Source organism: Equus przewalskii, chromosome 26 (assembly GCF_037783145.1).
Source record: "Equus przewalskii isolate Varuska chromosome 26, EquPr2, whole genome shotgun sequence".
In the NCBI taxonomy this organism is placed as follows: Eukaryota; Metazoa; Chordata; class Mammalia; order Perissodactyla; family Equidae; genus Equus; species Equus przewalskii.
In genome coordinates, this window is record NC_091856.1 from 25,670,895 (window position 1) to 25,691,119 (window position 20,225).

Genomic DNA, 20,225 nt, shown 5'->3' on the forward strand with positions numbered 1-20,225 from the left:
GGTTGGGAAGAGTGTCAAAGGCAGAGGGAACAGCATGTGCAAAGGGTTAGAGATGGAGGAGGACACTGCACAACCAGGTCAGGGGCATGAGATAACAATATGTCAGGGGAAGAAGAGCAAGAGAGAAAGCCCATGAGGTGGGAAGGATGAGGGCATAGGAAAGACCACGGGTGTCTTTTCACCTGAGGGCGGTGGGGGAGCAAGGGAAGATTCCAGGCAGGTAGAGTACTCACTGATGTCCTTTAGACAGATTCCTCTTGTTACTTATAGAGAAGGGGCCAAAGGGGGTGAAATTAGATATGGGATCCTTCTGGCAACATGGCCAGAGAGGGGCATCTGAAGGACCAGGGGCCCCAGAGAAGTGGGATGGACACCTGGGTTCCGAGTCCTGGCCCCGGCTCTCAGGCTGCCTGCTGGCTGACCCTAGGCCGGTACCTTCCCTCTCTGGGCCCCTTTCCCTTCATCTGTAAAATGAGGGAGTTGGGCTGGATAATTTCTAGGATCCTTCCAATCTTAAGAGTCTATGATGGAGGAGAAAGGTAGCCAAGGGGTATTTTGGTCCAGATATTACAGGACAGATCAAGTTCGGAGTGTCCTGAAAACCACTAAGAGGGAGTCTCTGTTAGTGGCCACCTAGTCATTACCCTTGACTCACCTCACCCTGCCTGGGACCGATGCAGGCTTCTGTCCATCTTCTGTTTTCCTGGGGGCCCTCTCTCCCCTGCATTCCAGTCTGCCCCTATAAACAGTGCTTCCTGTTGGCATCCCCAAGGCGCAGGGCTGCTGGCCATGCAGGCCTGAGGTGGGTGACTGAAGCCATCCCAGAGTAAACACAGTGGCCTGAGCCATTGCTATTATGAAGCACATCCCACCTGGGTGGGTCAGAGCCCAGGATGCTCATTTTATAGGAGGTCACGAGCTGGGGCACCATTTGGTCGCCGTTGGTTCACCTTGGGGCCTCTCTGAACTGCCTTGGCTCCTTCCCCGTCTTGTGCTGACTTCTTTCCCCAGCAGAGAAGTCTACTTTAGGCCTGACTGGAAAGCCCTAGATCACTAAGCTTCAAATTGCTGAACTACAAACATGCTTGACAAATCCAGGTTTGCTAGACTTGGGTTTTTGAGAAAGCCTTTTTTTTTTAAATTTTTGCAGGGGAAGATTCACCCTAAGCTAACATCTGTTGCCAATCTCCCTCCTTTTTCTTCCTACCCCCACCCCCTACAAAGCCCCAGTTGTTAGTAGTTGTGTATAGTGGTAAGTTCTTCTGGTTCTTCTGTGTGAACCAGACGAGTGATGTGGTTCTGCACCCAGGAACCAAACCTGGGCCACTGAAGTGGGGTATGCCAAACTTAACCACTAGGCCATCAGGGCTGGCTCAAGAATGCCTTTCTTTACTGGAGAGGATGGTACCTGCTTGCTGGATTGTGGTGAGAATTGAAATCCATCCTTCTGCTCATCAAGAAGTCTTTGAGTGCCTACTATGTGCCAGGCTTTTGGGGATCAAGGCAGGCAAGAATTCTCCCTAACTGTGGCTCTCAAACCTTTGGACCCTGGCTTGCAGTCACAAATGATTTACGTCATGATGCAACACACACACTGACACATGCACACAGGGATGCGTTCTTTGTACATGCGAGGTACTAGGATATTTTCTATTCAGTTTTTTAAAATACTGGTTGCTATGCACGAAATTGATTTCACAACCCTCTTAAGGGTTGGGACCAGCCATTCACGGACCATTGTTCCAGACAGCCTCCCCTGACCAACCTCTCCCACCCAGCCCCCCTCCACTCCTCTGTCGGGGTTAGGTGTCCCTCTGTGCCCCCGCAAGCCTCCCCCCAACAGCGCTTAGCCTGCAACAGTAGAAGTATCTTTATTTGCCAATCTCCCTCAATAGACTGGTGGCTTCTTGAGGGTAGGAACCATGTGGCTATGTCCGATTCATCACTGGGTCCCCTGCATCTCGCACGGGTCCTGGGAGTTGGAGCTGATTAAACGTTTGTGAAGGAAAAGCACCAGGCGGGCAGAGGGTCTGCTACAAGTCCCTTGTGTTCTTCAGCAAATTATACAGAATTCATCCCCTAGCACACAATACGCAACTTATTATTTTGAATAATGAAACAATCCATTCTATTTCTCTGCACCTCCAAGTTTGAAAAGCTTGAAAGCTTAAGCATCAGAGGTCTCAAACCAGTGGCTCTCAAGCCAGAGTTTTGTTTGGCTGGCCCAGTGCTTGAAATTGCTTGGGTTTGGGCAGCTCCGTGGGGCAGGCACTGCCCAGGTCCCCACCACCCCCTGCTGTCTGAGCCGCAGTGGCATCAGTCATTTCTGGGACTCACCTTAAAGCCTTTGAGCTCATGAGCCCTGCCCCTCATGTGAACTTCCCAGGCATCCAGTGAGCTGGGAATGGGCGTATCCTGAGATTATGAAACTTGGTCCTGGAGTGATGAATGACAGACTGGTGATGGTGAAGCTGGAATTCAGACTCACTCCCATCTTAACTACAGGTCCATTGTTCTTTCCACCACACTCTGCCGCTGTCTCTGTTGGGACCATAAAATATTAAAAGACAGCAACTCAATGCAGGCAATATTCCACTCGGTACAGCAGACACAAAACAAAACAGACTGAGTTAGGACCTCCCTCCTGCAGGAGGTGTGAGAGTGGAAGAGGTCAGAAGACAGCATGGCATGGTAGTTAAAAGCCCAGGGTCTGGAATGCACACCTCTGGCTATCCTCTGGTCCCGGATGCACCACTGGCCAGCTGTGTGACCATGGGTAGCTTACTTCTTGTCTCCTCTTGGAGCCTCAGTTTCCTCATCTGTAAAATGGGTGTTATAGTACTACTCCATCTGAAGGGACTGTGGCCAGGGAAAAAAAGATTAAGTATGCAAAGTGCATAGCCCAGGACCCAGCACAAGGCGCGTGTCCAGTGATTGGCAGTTGCAGCTGTTATCATCATGATGATCAATGACTCAGGCTGGAGGAGAGAGGAGAGAGGTAGGCCCTGGGATTTGCTGAGATTTCTCTAGGTGCTTGAGAGAAAAGAAGGCTCTGGGGAGACATGTGCTTGGATATGCCAGGTCTTTCTGCCTCCGCAGGGGTTTTGCTTGGGAAATGAAACGCTGCTCAAACTTTGGGGCCTGCAGGCTCTTGATTAGGGCTGCCTTCAGAGCCCTGTTCTACCTTCTACCCTCCTATCTCTTCCACTCCATGTTCCAGCCCAACCAGACCAGCTGCCCTCCATTGATAAACATGTCTCTATTGTCACCACATGTGTTCCTCCAGCCCAGAATGCCCTCCCCTTTCCTCCACCTATCACAGTCCTGCTCATCTCTCCATGCTAAGCACATGGCCACGAAGCCCATCAAGTCTCCACCTGTAACCCCGGAAGAATGGCATGTGGCTTCACCTCTACATTCACAGCTCGGGGAAATGAAGCTGGCAAAGGAATGAGCATCGTGGAGGATCCTTGCTAGGCCCTTTCTAAACACCTTACCTGCTCGTCTCCTCTGCTCGTTCCTGCCATCCCAAGTGGATAATTTTTAGGAGCCACGGTTTGCAATGAGGAGAGCTGGTCTCAGAAAGATTAATAACTTGCTCCCATCACACAACTGGTGACAGAGTCAGAGTCAGACCCAACTCTGCCCAAACTCTGTTCTTTTCATTCTTCTTGCCAGTTTGGTGTCCTAATTTATCCTTTCCTCACCTATCTCCTCTCCTAGACGTGGCCACGTCTCATTTATAGCTCTTCCTCTACCAAGCACAGTTCCTGGCACCCAGCAGGAGCTCGGTGATGTTCCCAAAGGAATGAAAAGGTCCATTTTAGAGTCTTAAGACAAAACACCACAGTCCCCCAAATGGGCTGCAACCGTCTTTGATCAGGGGTCCTTTACACACTGTGGGCCAATAAGGAAGCAGTTGAAGATACTGATATAATTATCTTTAATATGGTGGGAAATTGAGGGATTAACGCTAACCCTTCCCCCTCCTGCATGTCCTTTCCTTCCTCTCAGGAAGGATAAGCCAGAGCCATGTTAGCGGTTGGTGTGTGTGTCTCTTCATGTAGCTGTTGCTTCCTTCAATGTTCCTAGTAGGAATCATTTGCAACATGACTGCACCACTAATCCTTACCGCCCCCCCACCCCGCAATTAATGACACCCCATGCGAGTGTCTCAGATGAAAGGCACATTATTAATATTCAAAGGAAAAAACCCTCATAACCATTTTAACATATACAACTAACAATGAACTAAATTTGCTTTGTGGAAGACAGAGAGTGAGCATCCCAAATTAGTTGATGTAAAAGCTGAAATTCTTCCCCGAAAGGTCTCAGTACCATCCTCAAAGAATATCCTGATCATCAGAAATGCCGTCAAGATTCCCGCCAACATTATCCCCTTTGTTGTCTGAAATGTCGAATCAAGCACATCTGGCAAATGTCCTCGAGCTCACACATCTTTCAAACAGCGTATAATTCCCACTGGTTAAAGAGATAACGCCACCGCTTAATCGTGCTGCTCTTCAAAATAGCACCAACTTTCCTTCAATCAGAAACAATGGCTTTGGCTTCTTAAAAATATCACATACGAGTGATTATTTGCAGAGAGGGCCCCTTTGCTTTTGAACCTATGGGTTCCAGACAGAATCTAAAATCAAGATCAACAAGCCTCATCTGAGTGTATGCTTAGTTCACAGATGATGGGAAGAAGGGGCGTGAATTGGGGTCCACAGGGTCACCTGGCCTTTGTGGTTTGGAGTCTTTGGGAGGTGACGGCTGGCTTCACCAGAATGAGGATGGAGAGGATGAAGATGATGAGGTGGTGAGAGCTGACACTGATGGAGCATTGACCATGCACCAGACACTCAACTAAGGGGGAGGGGAGTATTTGCCAGATCTCTTGTTTGACAAATGAGGAAACTGAGGCTCGGTGAAGTTAAAGAATTTCCCCAGGAAATTTGGCAGGACCTGGGATCCACATTCTGGCTTGCCTCCCTCTGGAGGTTTTCCTCTTTCCGCTTTGCCAGGCCAGCTCCAAGATCATCCGTCACAGAGGCTTGGGCGTGGAGCCCCCAGACGTCATTGCTTTAGAAAAGCTGCATAGTGAACACCTAGAAATGAAAGCCCACTTGATCTTCTGAAGTTCCTCTGGCATTATTAAACAGCCGAAAACTGGAAACATCCCTCATGTCCAACAAGAGGGCACTGATTAAATTATTGATTGTATGTTCTTACAATAAAATACCATGCAGCCATTAAAATGGCAGTGTAGACATGGATCTATTAATATACAAAGGTACCCATATTTTATTTCAGGAAAAAGCAGGATAATAATAATAACCAGCATTTACCAAGTACTTATTATGTTCTAGGCACTGGTTTAAGCACTTTACATATTTTATTTTATTTCTTCTCATCCTCACAGTAATCCTGTGAAATAGTTGTCTTTATTATTCCCAACTTACAGATAATGAAACTGAGGCAAGCTAAAATGCTTTGCCCAAAGTTACACAGGTAATGAGTGGCTGAGCTGGAATTTGAACCCAGGTCTAGCTGACTCAAAGCTGGAGCTGAATGAGAAGCTGGAGTTTACTGGGGAAAGAAAGAATGAACCGAGGGCTTTCCTTGTGGCCCAGAGATATAAAAAGGAAACACCCAAGGAGTGCAAGATTGCAGTGGTGGTTCTTTTCCCCACTTTTTGGCTTAAGAACTGGACAAAGAATGAGAAAAAGTCTTTCAATGCCACCAACAAACCAAGACTCCTCTAATCATGAAACCACTGCCTTCACCCAACAGGTGGTAAACCTGAGACTCAGAGAGGGCCAGTGGTGTGCCCGACCCCACACAGCCAGTCTGTGGTAGAGCCAGGGCTGGACCCCACTTTCCCACTGGCAGCCAGGGCTCCTTCTGCAAACCCAGGCTGCCTCTCCATGATGCTCTCCTTGTGGTTTCTGCAAAATGGCCAGGCGAGTCTCCTGCACAGTCCCCTCCCGCCGTCGTCTCTCTGCGAGACAAAAGGCAATTTACCCAAATGTTATAATCACCTGGAGGCTGGCACGCTGGGGCATCCCTGCCTTATCTGTGGGATTGTTAGCAGCACCATAATGAAGGCTTTGTGGAAGGATAATATCACACTTGTAACTGCCAAATAAAATGCCCACACAGATCACACATCCCTGCTGGCAGGCTTGGGCATCTGCTTTAAGCAAAAGGGGTAGGAAGGGAAGTTATGAGTATTGAATGCTACCACTGCACGAGGGACTTAGCGAATCCAGATCCTTTGAGGAATATATCATTCTCTCCATTTGGCAGATGGGGAAACTGAGGCTCAGAGAGTAAGTTATTTACTGACGGATGTAGCTAGTAAAGGAAGGAATCAGGATTTGAACCCAGGTGTCTGACACCAAAAGCCATGCTCTGAACCAGTGAGATATGCTGTGGCCTTTTCCAAGTCATGAACCTCTCTGAGAATCTAGGCAAAGCTATGACCTTCTACCCAGAGAACTACACTAGAACCCATCAACAGAGGTTTGCCTACAGAGGGCGGAACAGCCACCTGGAAGCCATCCACAGGCCCCTGTCAAGGTCTTTGCCCTAGGAACAACAGCCTGCCCCAAGCCCGCTGCCTCTCCCTGACCTGCAGGAATTGCCCATGGCCCCCCTCTCTCCCCACCCCAATTCCAAAGGCCCTGAAAATTCCCTTTCCAACCGTGATGCCCATTGGATTCTGGTAACAATATGTACCCCGCCCCCACAGCAGCCTCCTGGAAGCATCCAAAGGACACAGCTTCCCCTTCCGTGGCTGGAGTCAACCCCGGCCAGCACTGTAAGGCTTGTTTTGTCTCCTTTAATAGAAGTGAATACAAGGCCAGAGCCCAGGGGCCAGGAGCCTCTGTCTTCCTCAGCCCAAGCTCTGGAACTCAGGGCAGTTAGTTGGCTGAGAGCCCTACTCAACCTCAGGTCCAGGAAAGGCAGGAAGGTTACGTGCCAGCTTTAGAGTCAGCCAGATCTGCTATCAGATCCCAGCTCTGCCACTTGCCAGCTGTGTGACCTCAAGCTAGTCTCTTAACTTCTCTGAACTTCGATTTCCTCATCTGAAAAATGGGGGTGTAAATAGGACTTTTTTTACAGGGTTGTGGTGAGCATTATTGAAATGATGCAGGGGATACAGTGATCCCTGGCCGAGATACAGCGCTTGTCCCCTGAGGAGCTGAATGCATGGTCACAATTGCAATTATTTTACACCTGGGGGTGGTGGGAGGAGTTGAGAAGTAGGGACTTCCTTAAGTCCACGCCCTAAAGGGAGGAGCCAGTATCACCTTGACAAACTGCCCCCCAGCCTCCTCCTACCCACTTTTGATGCCAATTTCAGGACTAGACCAGAGGCCTGCAGGCCCTGATCTCTCTCTCCAGCCCTTGGCATTGTTCTGGATGTGTTCTTCATCATCCTCATCATTTCTTATCCACCTTGAGCCTAAGAGCCTAAGACTCCCGTCAGACACAGGCTTACTGAGCCCCTGTGGATACCAGGGTCTCACTTGGAGGCCAGAATCAGTGCCTGCCCTCAAAACCAGTGTGGGGCGGGGGGAGCAGATGCATAAACCATCCCAGGATCTGGGATGGGTGCTCTCTGGACAGAAGCTGAGGGCGTTAGGGAGCCTAAGTGCTCAAAAAACTGTAGCAAACCTCCACCCCTGAAAGTATAGTTCAGAAATAACATAACATCAACCATAAAAATCAGTATATGGAAGGAAGTCCAGCATAACTCTATATTCCCTATAATGTTTATGTTGATGTTTAATTTGAAATATCAGATAAGAGATTCTTTCTTCAAAATACCGGGAGTAGGGGCCGACCCGGTGGCACAATGGTTAAGTTCACACGTTCCGCTTCTCAGTGGCCCAGGGGTTTGCCGGTTCAGATCCTGGGTGTGGACATGGCACCACTTGGCAAAAAGCCATGCTGTGGTAGGTGTCCCACGTAGAAAGTAGAGGAAGATGGGCATGGATGTTAGCTCAGGACCAGTCTTCCTCAGCAAAAAGAGGAGGATTGGCGGTAGTTAGCTCAGGGCTAATCTTCCTAAAAAATAAAAAATACTGGGAGTGCCCCTGCTTTGCTGGTACCAGGAGCGAGAAGCAGCGAGCTGGGGGAGCACAGAGAAGAACGTGTGTGTCCCAAGTGTGGTCAAGATGATGTCCTGGAAAAGACCATGTGGCTAGGCCTTAAATGATGAGAGGTGGATTTTGTTGCATGGAAGGGAAGGAACAAAGCACAGGGAGCAAAGGCACAGAGAGATGCAGGCGCACAGGGTACTCAAGATGGAGCTCCTGAGACGGGCTTGTGTGTTGGGGGATGGAGGAAGAGGCAAGGGAGGTCTCCTTTAGGCAGTGATGGACACACTGGGCTTTGACAGATGTGTAGGAGTGTGTCTGAGCTGAGCGTTCAAGGCAGAGGGATCCAGTGTGAGCTGGAGAGAGCCTTGAATGCCAGGTTAGGGAGCTTAGCTTTTATCATTCAGACAGTGAGTGGCGGTTGCAGAAAGGTTTTTCAGGGAAGTGTGTAGTGGCTGAGGGCTGCAGCTCTGGAGATAGACTAGGGCATGACCCTGTGCCCACTCAGTGGCTCAGTCAGCTTGGGTAGATGGCTTTACGTCTCTGAGCCTCAGAAACCTTCCCTGTGAAACGGGATAGTAACATTGATTTTTTGCAAGATTGCTGTGAGGATCAAATGAGTTCTAGTCTGTTACTATGAATAGCAGTGGAACATTGTGCGATACAGCACAGGAAGGTGAGACGATGGTGCAAAAAGACTGGGCAGGGTTCTGCTCTGCTGTACACGGGGTCGCTAGGAGTCAGAATCAACTGGACATCACTAACAACAAAGTGTGTCACTGAGTTCTACAGATCCTTAACATCCTAACATCCCTCCTGGCTGTCCTCACTGTCCCAGCCTTAATTCAGCCCTCAGTATCTGCCAACCAGAGGACAGAGGTCCCAACTGCCAGGCTTGTCCCCTTCAGTCCATTGGCAGAAGGGAGCAGAGGTCAGAGCAAAGGCTACAGGGTTCATGCTGACCGAGTGACCTTGGCCTTGGCACATTGCTTCCCTGTGCTGCCTGGGTACCACGGCCAGGCCTCATGAATGTGTTTAGTGAACACAAATTCAGTTACGAGTGCTTGAAAAATAGAAGAGGGGATTGGGGAAGCCAGAAGAACAGCAATATAACCGGCGGTGGTGATTTGGCATCCTCCCTCCCCTCGGCACGCGCTCGCTCTGGAGTGAGTGTGGGAGATGTGAATGTGCCTCCTGCCGTGTGAGCACCTTGCCACACACAGGATGATTCTGGTATTTAAGAATATGTGTTTTTTGCCAGTGTGGCCCATGAACACAGGCCAGCTACCCCATCTGGACCTCAACAACAGGAATAACTGTAGCAACATTGTCAGAATACTGACTGTGTGGCACTTTATGAGATGTCCTTCTCTAGCAAGGGGCCTTCCTGTGCAATTCCCAGGGGTCCTCGTGACTCTGGGCACTTTTCCCTTTACCCACCAACTGGAGCATCTAGAACTCCCAGCCGAGACAACACCCGCTGTGCACATGACAGAGGTGTTTATGAGGATTGCATGGGATCTGGCATGCAAAGTGCAAGCCACGGTGCCTGGCACACACAAGTGCTTCCTAGAACCAGGAGCCACATTCCTGCCGAGACTCACCCTCCCCAGCCTGAGCCCTAATCCAGCCAGAGGTCCGACCTTGGAGGCCTCGCCCTGATCGTTTCAACATACTAACGTGAAACGGACCCATCCTCCCACAGTACTTATAATTTTTTTGCTGTTAAAACTTTGAAAGGATTTTTAAAGCTTTGCTGGTAAGTTGTTTGACTACAAATCTTTAACAATTGGCTGTGATTTCTTGAGAGCCAAATGCATACTGGAGAATTCTTGCAAAATGAGGAAACCAAGCCTGCAAATTGATTTCAAGTATAATAAAATTGTGGTAATTTCTAAATTTAATAATTAATTAAGCCTGAATGCATTAATTATAACATTTATTAATTTCAGATTGCAGTTTCTCTTTTTATATTTTAGAGTCCGTCATTTTTTCCCAAGCCTCTTACATTTGAATAGGCCTTAGAAAGCTTGTGGGTGCTGGGCCCTGCACCTCCAGTTCCCAGGGAGGGCAGCAGCCTGGCCTAATCCACCCCCTGACCCCAAGCCTTCCACCCCCCCAGCCCAGAAGATGCTCCTTTACAGGGAAGAGCAAGGGCAGCCCCATGGCTTCCCCTCCTGCTTGATGGCAGTTTCTGCCTGGGCGATGATCCCGCAGTCATTATTGGCAGTGCCATGGCCTTGGCCTCTGGCCATCACCACTGCCAACGAAGTTCAAAGCCTCTTGCTTGTCAAGAGTTGAGACACAGACGCCTGGGCGTTACCGCCCTCATTGCGGCACTGGCTCCACTCAGGGCCTTGGGCCTGCCCCACCAGCTCACGCAGCCCTGCCTTTGCACAGAGGGTGTGGCTGGGCTTTGGGGTCAGCACCTGCCCACCCACAGGCTGGGCCGCCGGGTTTGCCATGCACCTCCCATCCCAGCCTGGAGCCAGGGTTTCCACAGGAGCCCTCTGAGAGTAGGCCTTGACCCCGGGAAAAGAGGGCAACTCTCACAACAGAGCCTCCTTCCCCAGAGCCCGGCCTGGCCCGGCATTTTAGATGAGTGCTGGCCTGTCGCTGCAGGATGCATGTGCCTCCTCTCTCGACATCCGATCCCACACACACTCAGACTTCAGGAACTCACACACCGCCACTCACCCAGCCACACACCGCCCGTCACACGCACGCTGAGCATTCCCATGCACGTGCTCTCTCCTCTTCACCCTGCACCTCAGACACAGCCACCTGAACACTCACAGCACACATCTATTCACACTTGCACACACGTTCACACTCACACTTAGGTATGTTCTCACACACATTCACCAGATTGGATAGAAACACGCCCATTTGTGCCCATGCACACACATCCTGAGTGTGACTTTCGCACGAGTACACCGAGCCCTTCCCTCTGCCCTGGTGGAATGAAGTGGGGCAAACCGGTTCACCCCTCTAAGCCTTGGTTTCTTCATCTTAAATGGGAACAGCCCTGTCTCACTCACTGAGGAGAGGACAGACATGACCCTCTTCCCGCGGAGCCAGGCGCCTCCTAGGTGCTTGGCCAGAGTGAGCGTCTTCCCCTCTCCCAAGGCTAGACGCCTTGTTTCATCTTGGTCTCCTCCCGTTCCCAGTCCCCACCCCAGCCCCCCAAACAGGGTGGGAGCTGCATAGCAGTGGTGACCGCAGGTGTGCTTGGCCCAAGGGCGTGCCAGGAGGTAGCAGAATCTGGCTTGTGGGCGCCGATAACCCGAACCCACCCATTTGCCCTCTCTGGGCTCGCCTGCCCCAGCCTGCCCACCTCGCTTTGAACAAGAGTCATTACCTGAGCTAGGGCTCGGCATCCTTATGATGCTGATCCTTGTGTAAAGACCTCCACCTCCCCCGGCTCCTCCCTCCACCCCTGCAGGGAGCCAGAAGTCCCAAGGGTGATCTGAGTGAGTCCCTTAAGAACGCTCCCTTGAAGCCATCCAGTTACTGAATTAAAGACCCATCAAAATGATGATCATAGCTCCCACTTCCTGGGTGCCCAGCCAGAGCCATTTGTCCTGGCTGGTCCTCAGTCTGCCCTCTGTAGGAGGTCTGGTTAAACCTGCTGTAAGACAAGGAGCCCAGCCCTCTTGTCCAAGATCACCCAGCAAGTTGGTGGCAGGGATCAGCGTCAGACCCAGAACTCCTTCCAGACTGATGTGCTGTCACATGCGTCCTGGAGTCTCACCTTGCAAAGACAGCTTCTGGCTTGGTTTTGGTTTTTGGCATTTCCCATGCACCGAGCACTGTGCTAAGCACTTTTCAGGAGTGATCTCACTTGATCCTCACAGGAAACCTTCCAGGCAGGCACCTTCGTAGATGAGGAAATGAGACCAGAAAGGTGCGAGGCCATTTGCCCAAGGTCTCCAAGCCGGTGGTGGCCGAGCTCCAAAGCCCACACTCTTAACCGTCATGCATACTGCCTCCCTGCCAGCTGTCTGGGGAGCTGGCATTGCCTGGCATCTGTTGTGAGCCGTTCAGGATCCCTGCTTCCCCCAGCACTGCGTGACCTGCAGACTGTACCACTGATACCCTCGGTGACCTGGGCCCCCTCGGTGGCCTGTGCAGGCCTGCCCCTCCTGCCCTCACTGTGAGGCAGGCCCCAGGCCAGTCAGGGCTTTGAGCTTTCTGAGTGTGGTTGGTGCCCGGGATGAGCCCAGACAATCCATCCTCTCCGTGCGGTCAGGCTGCTCATTCTATGGCCTCAAGACAAAAAAGGACACAGCAGCCGGCGGCCTTGGCCCTGCACTTGGCACATCTGCTTTGTCCTCTCAGGAGCTCTGTTTACTGAGGGTGGGGAAGAAATCCTTCCCCCTTTGTCCAAATCCCACAGGGTAAACCTATTACCTTTAAGTCTCCAAATTTACATTTCTTGATTCACTCATTCACTGTATATTTATTAAATACTTTTTAAGTGACAGATCTGCACTGGGCCCTGAAGACCTGAAGTGAGTGGGATGTGGCTGCCTCAGGCTGGCAGTTAGCAGGGGGTGGGGGGTGACCTTGACTGATACCATGACCAACACCATGACATTGGCCTGGGTCAAGGGAGGTGACATCCAGGCAGTGCCCATGGAGTAGAGGGCAGCCAGGAGGGCACTGGGCCCCGGTAACACACATGCATGAGAGGCCTTAAGCTTAGACTGTGACAGGACAGAAAGAAGACTATGTTCCTCAGACAACTCTAATTTACCACCCTTTCCTGACCACACCACCTTTAGTGCACTGTGGATTTATACTTGTTTGAGAGAAATCCTGGAATAACACATATTACATTTGGTTCTTTGTGTTAAAAGCATTAATTTGTCAAATGTACGTGTTTAAAATACACGGCAATTGTTATCCTCTTGGCTAGGCCTTCCTTCACTTTTGTAGGCTAAGGCCCGGAAAGGGGAAGTGCTCTGACAGGCCCCGGCCTGGAGCAGGTCCTGAAAGGGAGGGTGTCCCCTGCACAGTGCACAGTGTGCACAGAAGCACAGAGGCACTGTGAGCGCAGCCCCGGGCACTGCAGTGTGTCAGGACAGCTGCCTCTTACAGGGCGAGGCAAGCTGGGGAGGGAGCAGGCTGGAAGGCAGGAAGCTCTAGAGGCCCTCGAAGTCCCCTTGAAGGAGAGGGGAAGCTTTTCAGGGAAGGCTTCTCAGCCGGGGAGCCCATGGTCAGATGTGGGTCTTCTCTTGCAGCAAGTTCCTTTTCTTCTCTGTAGGAAGCCCAGCTCTCGTGATTGGTGAGATTCGCTGGGGGTGGGGGTCGGGGGTGGGTATGCAGGAAGCAGCAAGGTCACTTCCAAAGCTTCAGAACCAGAATTAAGAAATCTGCCAAAGGCTACAGACCTCAACCTGGAGTGCCTGAGTCAAGCCTCTGAACCAGGCTCCCTCCTGGGTCTCAGTCCCCTCTGTCCCTCAGCACTGGGCACAGGGCTGGCTAAGGATTGGGCTGGTTGGCCCATCCATCCATCCATCCATCCAGTCATTCATTCATTCATTCAGTGGATATAGCTAAGCACCCCCTATGTGCCAGACCCTCATCTAAGCACTGGCAATACCACACTGAACAAGCAGATGAGGCTCCTGGTTTCCCTGGAGCTTGTGATTTGGATGGAGGAGATAGACAACATGTAAATAAACAAGAAAATTGCAGAGAGAGGCATATGCTATGAAGAAGATAAAATGAAGATGGAACAGAGCGACTGGGAGTGAAGGCAGTTAGATTAGGGACCACTGAGGAAGTGACATTGAGTAGAGACCTGGATGCCAAGAAATAGATACTCAGGGAAAGTTTGTTGATGGTGATCAAGGCAATTCAGAACAAACAGGCTTATCTCAGACTTCAACTGGCAAAGCATTTATTGGCTGCCTACTGTATGCTGGGTCCAGTGGTCAATAAGCAGACATGGTCCCTGCGTTGAGAGCTTACAGCCTATTGGGAGAGAAAAACATATGAGGATGTAGAGATTCATCAATTGTGAGATGTGGGATCAGGAAAGAGAAAAAGGTGTGAAAGAGTTTATTTCGGATGATTGGGTGTGTGAAAAGGCTTCCACTCCTCTTGGAGAACATGATTATCTCGCCTTTTAGGGGGCACACTGGATTTTCATGCATTTCTTAAAATAAATGTTTTATTTTAGAACAATTTCAGATTTACAGAATTACTGCAAAGATAGTACAGATTTCCCAGTATACCTCACATCAGTTGCCCTGTTTTTAACATCTGACATTGTGTGGTGCATCTGTCGCAATAAATGAACAGTACTGATACACTGTGATTAACTAAAGCCTACACTTCATTCAGACTTTACCAGTCTTTCCTTTTTTTTGAGGAAGACTAGCCCTGAGCTAACATCTGCCGCCAATCCTCTTTTTTGCTGAGGAAGATTGGCCCTGAGCAAACATCCGTGTCCATGTTCTTCTACTTTATATGTGGGGCACCTGCCAGCATGGCTTGATAAGCAGTGTGTAGGTCCACACCTGGGATCCCAACTGGCGAACCCGGGCCGCCAAAGCGGAACGTGAGAACTTAACTGCTGCACCGCCAGGCCAGCCCCCCACCTAATGTCCTTTTTCTGATCCAGGATCCCACCTGGAAATACATTTCGTTGTCATATCACTTGAGGCTCCTCTTGGCTGTGACAGTTTCTCAGACTTTCCTTGTTTTTGGTGACAGTTTTGAGGAGGACTGGTCAGGTATTTTGTAAAATGTCCCTTGATTGGAATTTGCTGTTTTTCTCATGATTAGACTGGGGTTGTGGGTTTGGGGGAGGAGGACCACAGAGGTAAAGTGCCATTTTCATCCCGTCACTTGAAGGCTCCACACCATCCACGTGACTGATCGCTGTTGATGTTGACTTTGAGCACCCGGATGAGGGGTGCTTGTGGGGTCTTTTCTTTTCACTTCCTTTCCATACTGTCCCCTCTGGGAGGAAGTCACTCTGCAGCCCACACCTAAGGTGTCGAGAGTTATGCTCCATCTCCTTGAGGGAAGAATATCCACAAAAATTATTTAGAATTCTTCCGCACAGGAGATCTGTCTATTCTCTGATTTTTAACCACTATTTTTATGCTGGATCTTTTTACTTTTTAGAAGTTCAAGAACTTTACTGGTGTTTCTAGGAACCGAGAAATATTTTATTTCAATTACTAAAATGCATGAAATTGCCAATGTGTTACATTGGAGGGCAGAAAAAAACCTAATTACTTTTACTTTTTTCTGTTGTCGATACACATTAATGAAAGATTTGGGACATAGCAAAAACAGAAGAACCTCTCTAGTCCCACTGCTCAGAGCTGATATTCACATTCAATTTATTTTAAATTTTCTTCTGTGCACAGATTATACTGTGTATATATAATGTAGGTTTCTTGTCTCTTTCTACCTTTTTTTTTTTTGCTTATCATATCAAAATCCTTTCTCCTATGTTGCTTTACAGACTTCCTAACCATATTTTTTCAATAGCTGCTAAACATCCCCTCACGTGGCCCAGTGTCGTCCTCCCCAAACTTAGCAGGATGCCTGGCACATAGTCAATGTTTAGAAATTATTTGTTAAATGAATGAATATACGGCAAAGTAATCACTCTTGTTTTTAGAAATGGAGGTTATTTCAGTTTTCTTGATTCTAAATAGTACTGAGACAAATAGATTATTCCCTTAGGATAGCATCCCAGACTGGAATTACTGGGCCAAGAGGGGCCAAAACTTTTCAAGATAAATGCACCAACCCAGAAATCTGCCTCCCCTTTGCCTCTGCACCACTGGCAATTGTGCGGAGGGTAATAATTTACAATTGATTAAAGAGTTTGTGGGGTGATTTTCTTCCCCATCTTTTTTTCCCCTCCTCTTCCCCTCCCCTCCTGCCAAAAAGGGGGGAAATTATCCCAGAAGGTGAAGACGTTCTCAGACAATCATATTAACATATTCCAACAATCGCAATTTGCAAAATAGTAATCACAACTCCCGGGATCTGGGAGGCATTAATCAAAGCTGCAGGTTTAATTCCATTTTAAATATTGATGACATGTGCTTCGGCAGCCTCACCCTGGCCTGGCAGGGCCAGGGGAGCCGCGCAGCGCAGGGGAGGTGGAGGGAGGGTTGTGAGCAGCTGCCCGAAGGGGAGGCATCTGTGATTCAAATTGGTGGCTGTGCAGCCAGGTAGAGAGTGAAAGGGATAGTGGAGAGGGCTGTTAAGTCCATTGCTGTCAATTTGTGACGATCAGGGAGGGGCCGGAGGACTGGCTCAGCACAATAAACCCGGTTTGTCTGGTTTCAGGGGTTACCACTGAAGAGGTTGCAGCTGCACTGATTCGAATAGCCTGGAGACTTCAGAACTGTAATTATCAACCAGGCTGCTCGCGGTGTGGCAAAAGTGGGCTTCACCAGCGCTTAACTCCTTGTGTGCCGCCGCTCTCCCCACCCCTGGGTTGGCAGCCACGTGCAGATTCCCAGGCAGCCTCCCGAGGGGAAACTGAGGCCCACTGGCTACTCAGGGCAGTCCTCAGAGGCCAGAGCGTGCCAGGCAGCAAGCCTTTTTCCTCAGGTCACATATAAAGAAGTAGTGGGGGCGGGGGCGGAGGAGGCTCGCTCTGTAGGGGCAGCCTCACCTCTGGCATGCTCCACATCTGCACTGATGTGGAAAGTCAGGCTTCATTATGAACCTTGGTTTGAATTCCACTGGCTGTGGACATGGGGCTAGGCTCATCGGCTCTATGAAATGGGGGTGGTTTCCCCTGTGCTTCTGGGCTATCACAAAGACTCTGAGATTTCATGGGTTTGTAAAGCACAAGCACACGGGAGGCTGTCAATAAGCCGCCATCTCCCTGGGCCTCGGGCTTTCACAGAAGAGGAAAGGGTTCCTGGGCACGGGGATCTGATTCAGAGGGCAGGATTTCTGCTGGCCCTCCACGTTTCAGCTCTCAGGGAGTCCCCTTGTTCCTCTGCCATTGCCGTTTGTCACCCAAGGGTGGATAGTCCCATCCTCCCATTTCTTAGGCGGGAGGCACTGGGTGAGGAGAGGAGGGAAGAGCTCCTCCAGCAGGAGAACTCCTTGAGGGCAGGGGTTGGGCTAGTCCTTTTTGTGCCTAGGGCACGGCACAGAGGGAAGGCAGAAATGAGGGAGGGATGGCAGGCCGGCAGTGGGTGTCACAAAAAGACCACTGGCTTAGGCAGGAGTCCTGGTGAATGAAGTATGTGTATGACTAGGTGACCATCCTACTGGAATATAACCCTAGGGGAATTGTCACACGAATCCACAAAGGGATGTGCCCAGGAATGTTAGTCCCAGCTTTACTCCTGGTAACTGTGTGTCCGCCACTGGGAGGATGGATAGTAAAATGTGACAGAAGCCCATCATGGAATATTAGGCAGCAATAAGCAGCAAAGAACTAGATGTACATGTAGCAAGAAGAATAGATCTTGAAAATGTAGTGTTAAGTGAAAAAAGTAAGACACAATGAAATTCACAGCACAATGCCATTTATGTAAATTAAAACCACATTTGCACACAAAACAACACTACATATTTTACACAGCTACATGCATTTTTAGGGGTATATATCCCACCATTAGAGTGGGTCTCTGTCGTGGTTGGGAGCGGGGCTGGGTGTGGGTTTGGGGAATAAAGGGGAAAAACAAAAATAAAGTCAGTCCACAGAGGGGCCTGGCACAGAGAGATGACGGTGGTGTGCTGTGGGCTGAAGAATGTGTTTCACTCAACTCTGTCTTTCAGAGGTTTATAAAACAGCACAGGCCTTGTTGTCAGACAACCCCAGCTTCAAATTCTCGTATCTCCCACGTACTAGCCCTGTGGCTGTGGACAAGCGACTCGACCTCTCTGAGTATGTTTGTTCATCTGGAGAATGGTGGGATCACTTCCGTCAGGTGGTCACGAGGATTAAACTAACGGAGATACGTGAGTGTAGGGCTTACAGGAACATCAGCTCCTCCTCTCTATTTCCCACTGAAGGGACCTAAATAACAGAGGCCATCAGCCCCCTGGGGAGCCGTGGGTTCTTTGAAGGGTCCTGAATGGAACGCCCAGAAAGGAAACTAAGATCTGAAGGCTCTGGCTCCTAGCAGTACCGGCAAGGCCTGGACTGGCTCTCCTGGGCGTGCTGTTTGGGTGTGTGGATGTCGGACTGGGCAAGTGCCCGAGCGAGCTGCTCTCTGAGTGCCTGTCAGGGCTGCCCAGCTCAGAGTGGCCAGACAATGTCATGCCTGCCTCCACCAGCAACATCCACCATCTGTAAACCCTCTTGTGTTCAATTTCCCCCAAGACCAGGCATTCACAGGCAACCGAAGGATTTGGTTTTAGTGAATTATATAGAGCTAAAGAGACTGGCACCAAGGCCATCCCTCTGTGCTGGAATGCACTCCAGACCCGAGACCCCACCTGGGGGTCTCCCAAGGCAGGGAAGGCCCAGTGGGCACCAGGCATAACCAGCTCTTCCTCTTCTCCTGCAGATGATGACGAGCACGAGTGGATCATCCGGACGTGCCGGAAGGGCTGGGATGAGATCGTGGGTCACAGCCTCAGGCCATGAGCTCTGCAGCCGCCTCCGCCAGAGGTTTCCTTCTGCACGGCTGGCACTGGCTGGCCCACAGAGCAGGCTGTATTTGTAGAACCTGACTTTTGACTCAGGAATAAAGACTTTCTGCAGTCAGTGGCCCAAGTGTACTTTCCTTAGACTGTTTCTTGGAACAGGGATCCTTATTTCACCCGCATCAGAATCACTTGGGGGAAAATTGTGAACTAGATAGTCCCAGCCCCTACCCTGAACCTGCTCATCAGAATCTCTGGGAAGGGGGTCAGCAATTTGCTTTCCCAGATATTTCATATGCACATGGAAGTTTAGGAAGCATCACCTTACAATAATAGATATAGGTAATTCAATGAGTGACTAATATGTGCGGGCAGTATGTATGGATTATCCCAGCTCCTCACAACAGCCTTGCAAGAGAGAGCTCAGCATCACCTTTTACAGATGGGGAATCTGAAGTTCAGAGAGAGTGAGTGACTTGCCCTAAGTCACACAGCATTTGAATCCAAGTCCCTCCAAAGACAAAGCCCAGCTGTTTTTTTACTGCAAGTTGCTGGCCTTACCGGTCTTGATCTCACAGGGCAGGAGGACGGAATGACTGTGCCCACACTCATAGCTGGTACCTTTCTGCAGGCCCAGGACTGCCTCTCCCTCTTGGAAGTTCCCCTATTTGAGCCTCATACCCTGAGCGTAGAATCGGTGTGGGGCCATAGAAAGAATGTGGCTTTGGCATCATATACACCTGGGTTCAAAGCCCAGCTCAACCACAGGTATCATGTACTCTCGGGCAAGTTACTTCACCTCTCTGAGCCTCAGTCTCCTCATCTGTAAAATGGGTAAAACGCTTAAAACAATAAGGGAGCTGTGTGGATTGATTGAGATAAGTAAAGGAGCTGGCTGGCACTTAGCAGGTGTTCAATATGTGCTTGCTTTAAAGAATAATTAGTTAGCTGTGCATACAGAGTAATTATTCCTCAAAATCACCCCCAAGATAACGTGTCAGCTGAAACCTGAAGAGGAAGTGGTGACATGTTCCAGGGCTACACTTGGGCCACAGCATCCTGGGTCTTCGCTCCATAACTGTCCCTCCTTAGAGGCTGCTGGATCCTGCAGCCCCTCAGGCCCTGTCCCCTGGCTCACTAAGAGCTGCCCAAGAGAGGAAGTCAGGCCTGGGCGGGCTCTGCAGGGCCAGGGATCTGCCCCTCAAACTACAGATCCAGAGTTGGCATGCTGGGGCGGAGCCAGGAGTCAGAGGGATGCCTGGGCCCACTCAGCTGTGCGTGGAGGGGTCCTGCGGGGTCACCTCTCCCCTCCGAGGCAATAGTCACCTCTGCAGAAAGACAGAGTTGAGCTCCACTGGAGGTTTCCAAACTGTGTTTGAAAACAGAAGGTACATTCATGTAAAGAAACACACACACACACACACACACACACACACCCCTGAAACTAAACTATTTTCAAAGATACCTTACATCTAAATCAACATTTGATAAATGGATTGGAAGAATGGAGCGGGGAGG

The 20,225-nt window shown here is 50.0% G+C and overlaps 1 protein-coding gene across 1 annotated transcript in view; it reads left to right on the plus strand.

Annotated features, from left to right (window-relative positions):
- Window positions 1-18,828, plus strand: part of MORN5 (MORN repeat containing 5) — a 33,038-nt gene extending 14,210 nt beyond the window's left edge. Inside the window, exon 5 of the mRNA XM_008526976.2 lies at window positions 18,629-18,828. Within this exon, the coding sequence (XP_008525198.1) occupies window positions 18,629-18,708 (80 nt within the window). The 3' untranslated portion in view covers window positions 18,709-18,828. The remainder of the gene's footprint in view (window positions 1-18,628) is intronic.
- Window positions 18,829-20,225: the final 1,397 nt, after the last annotated feature.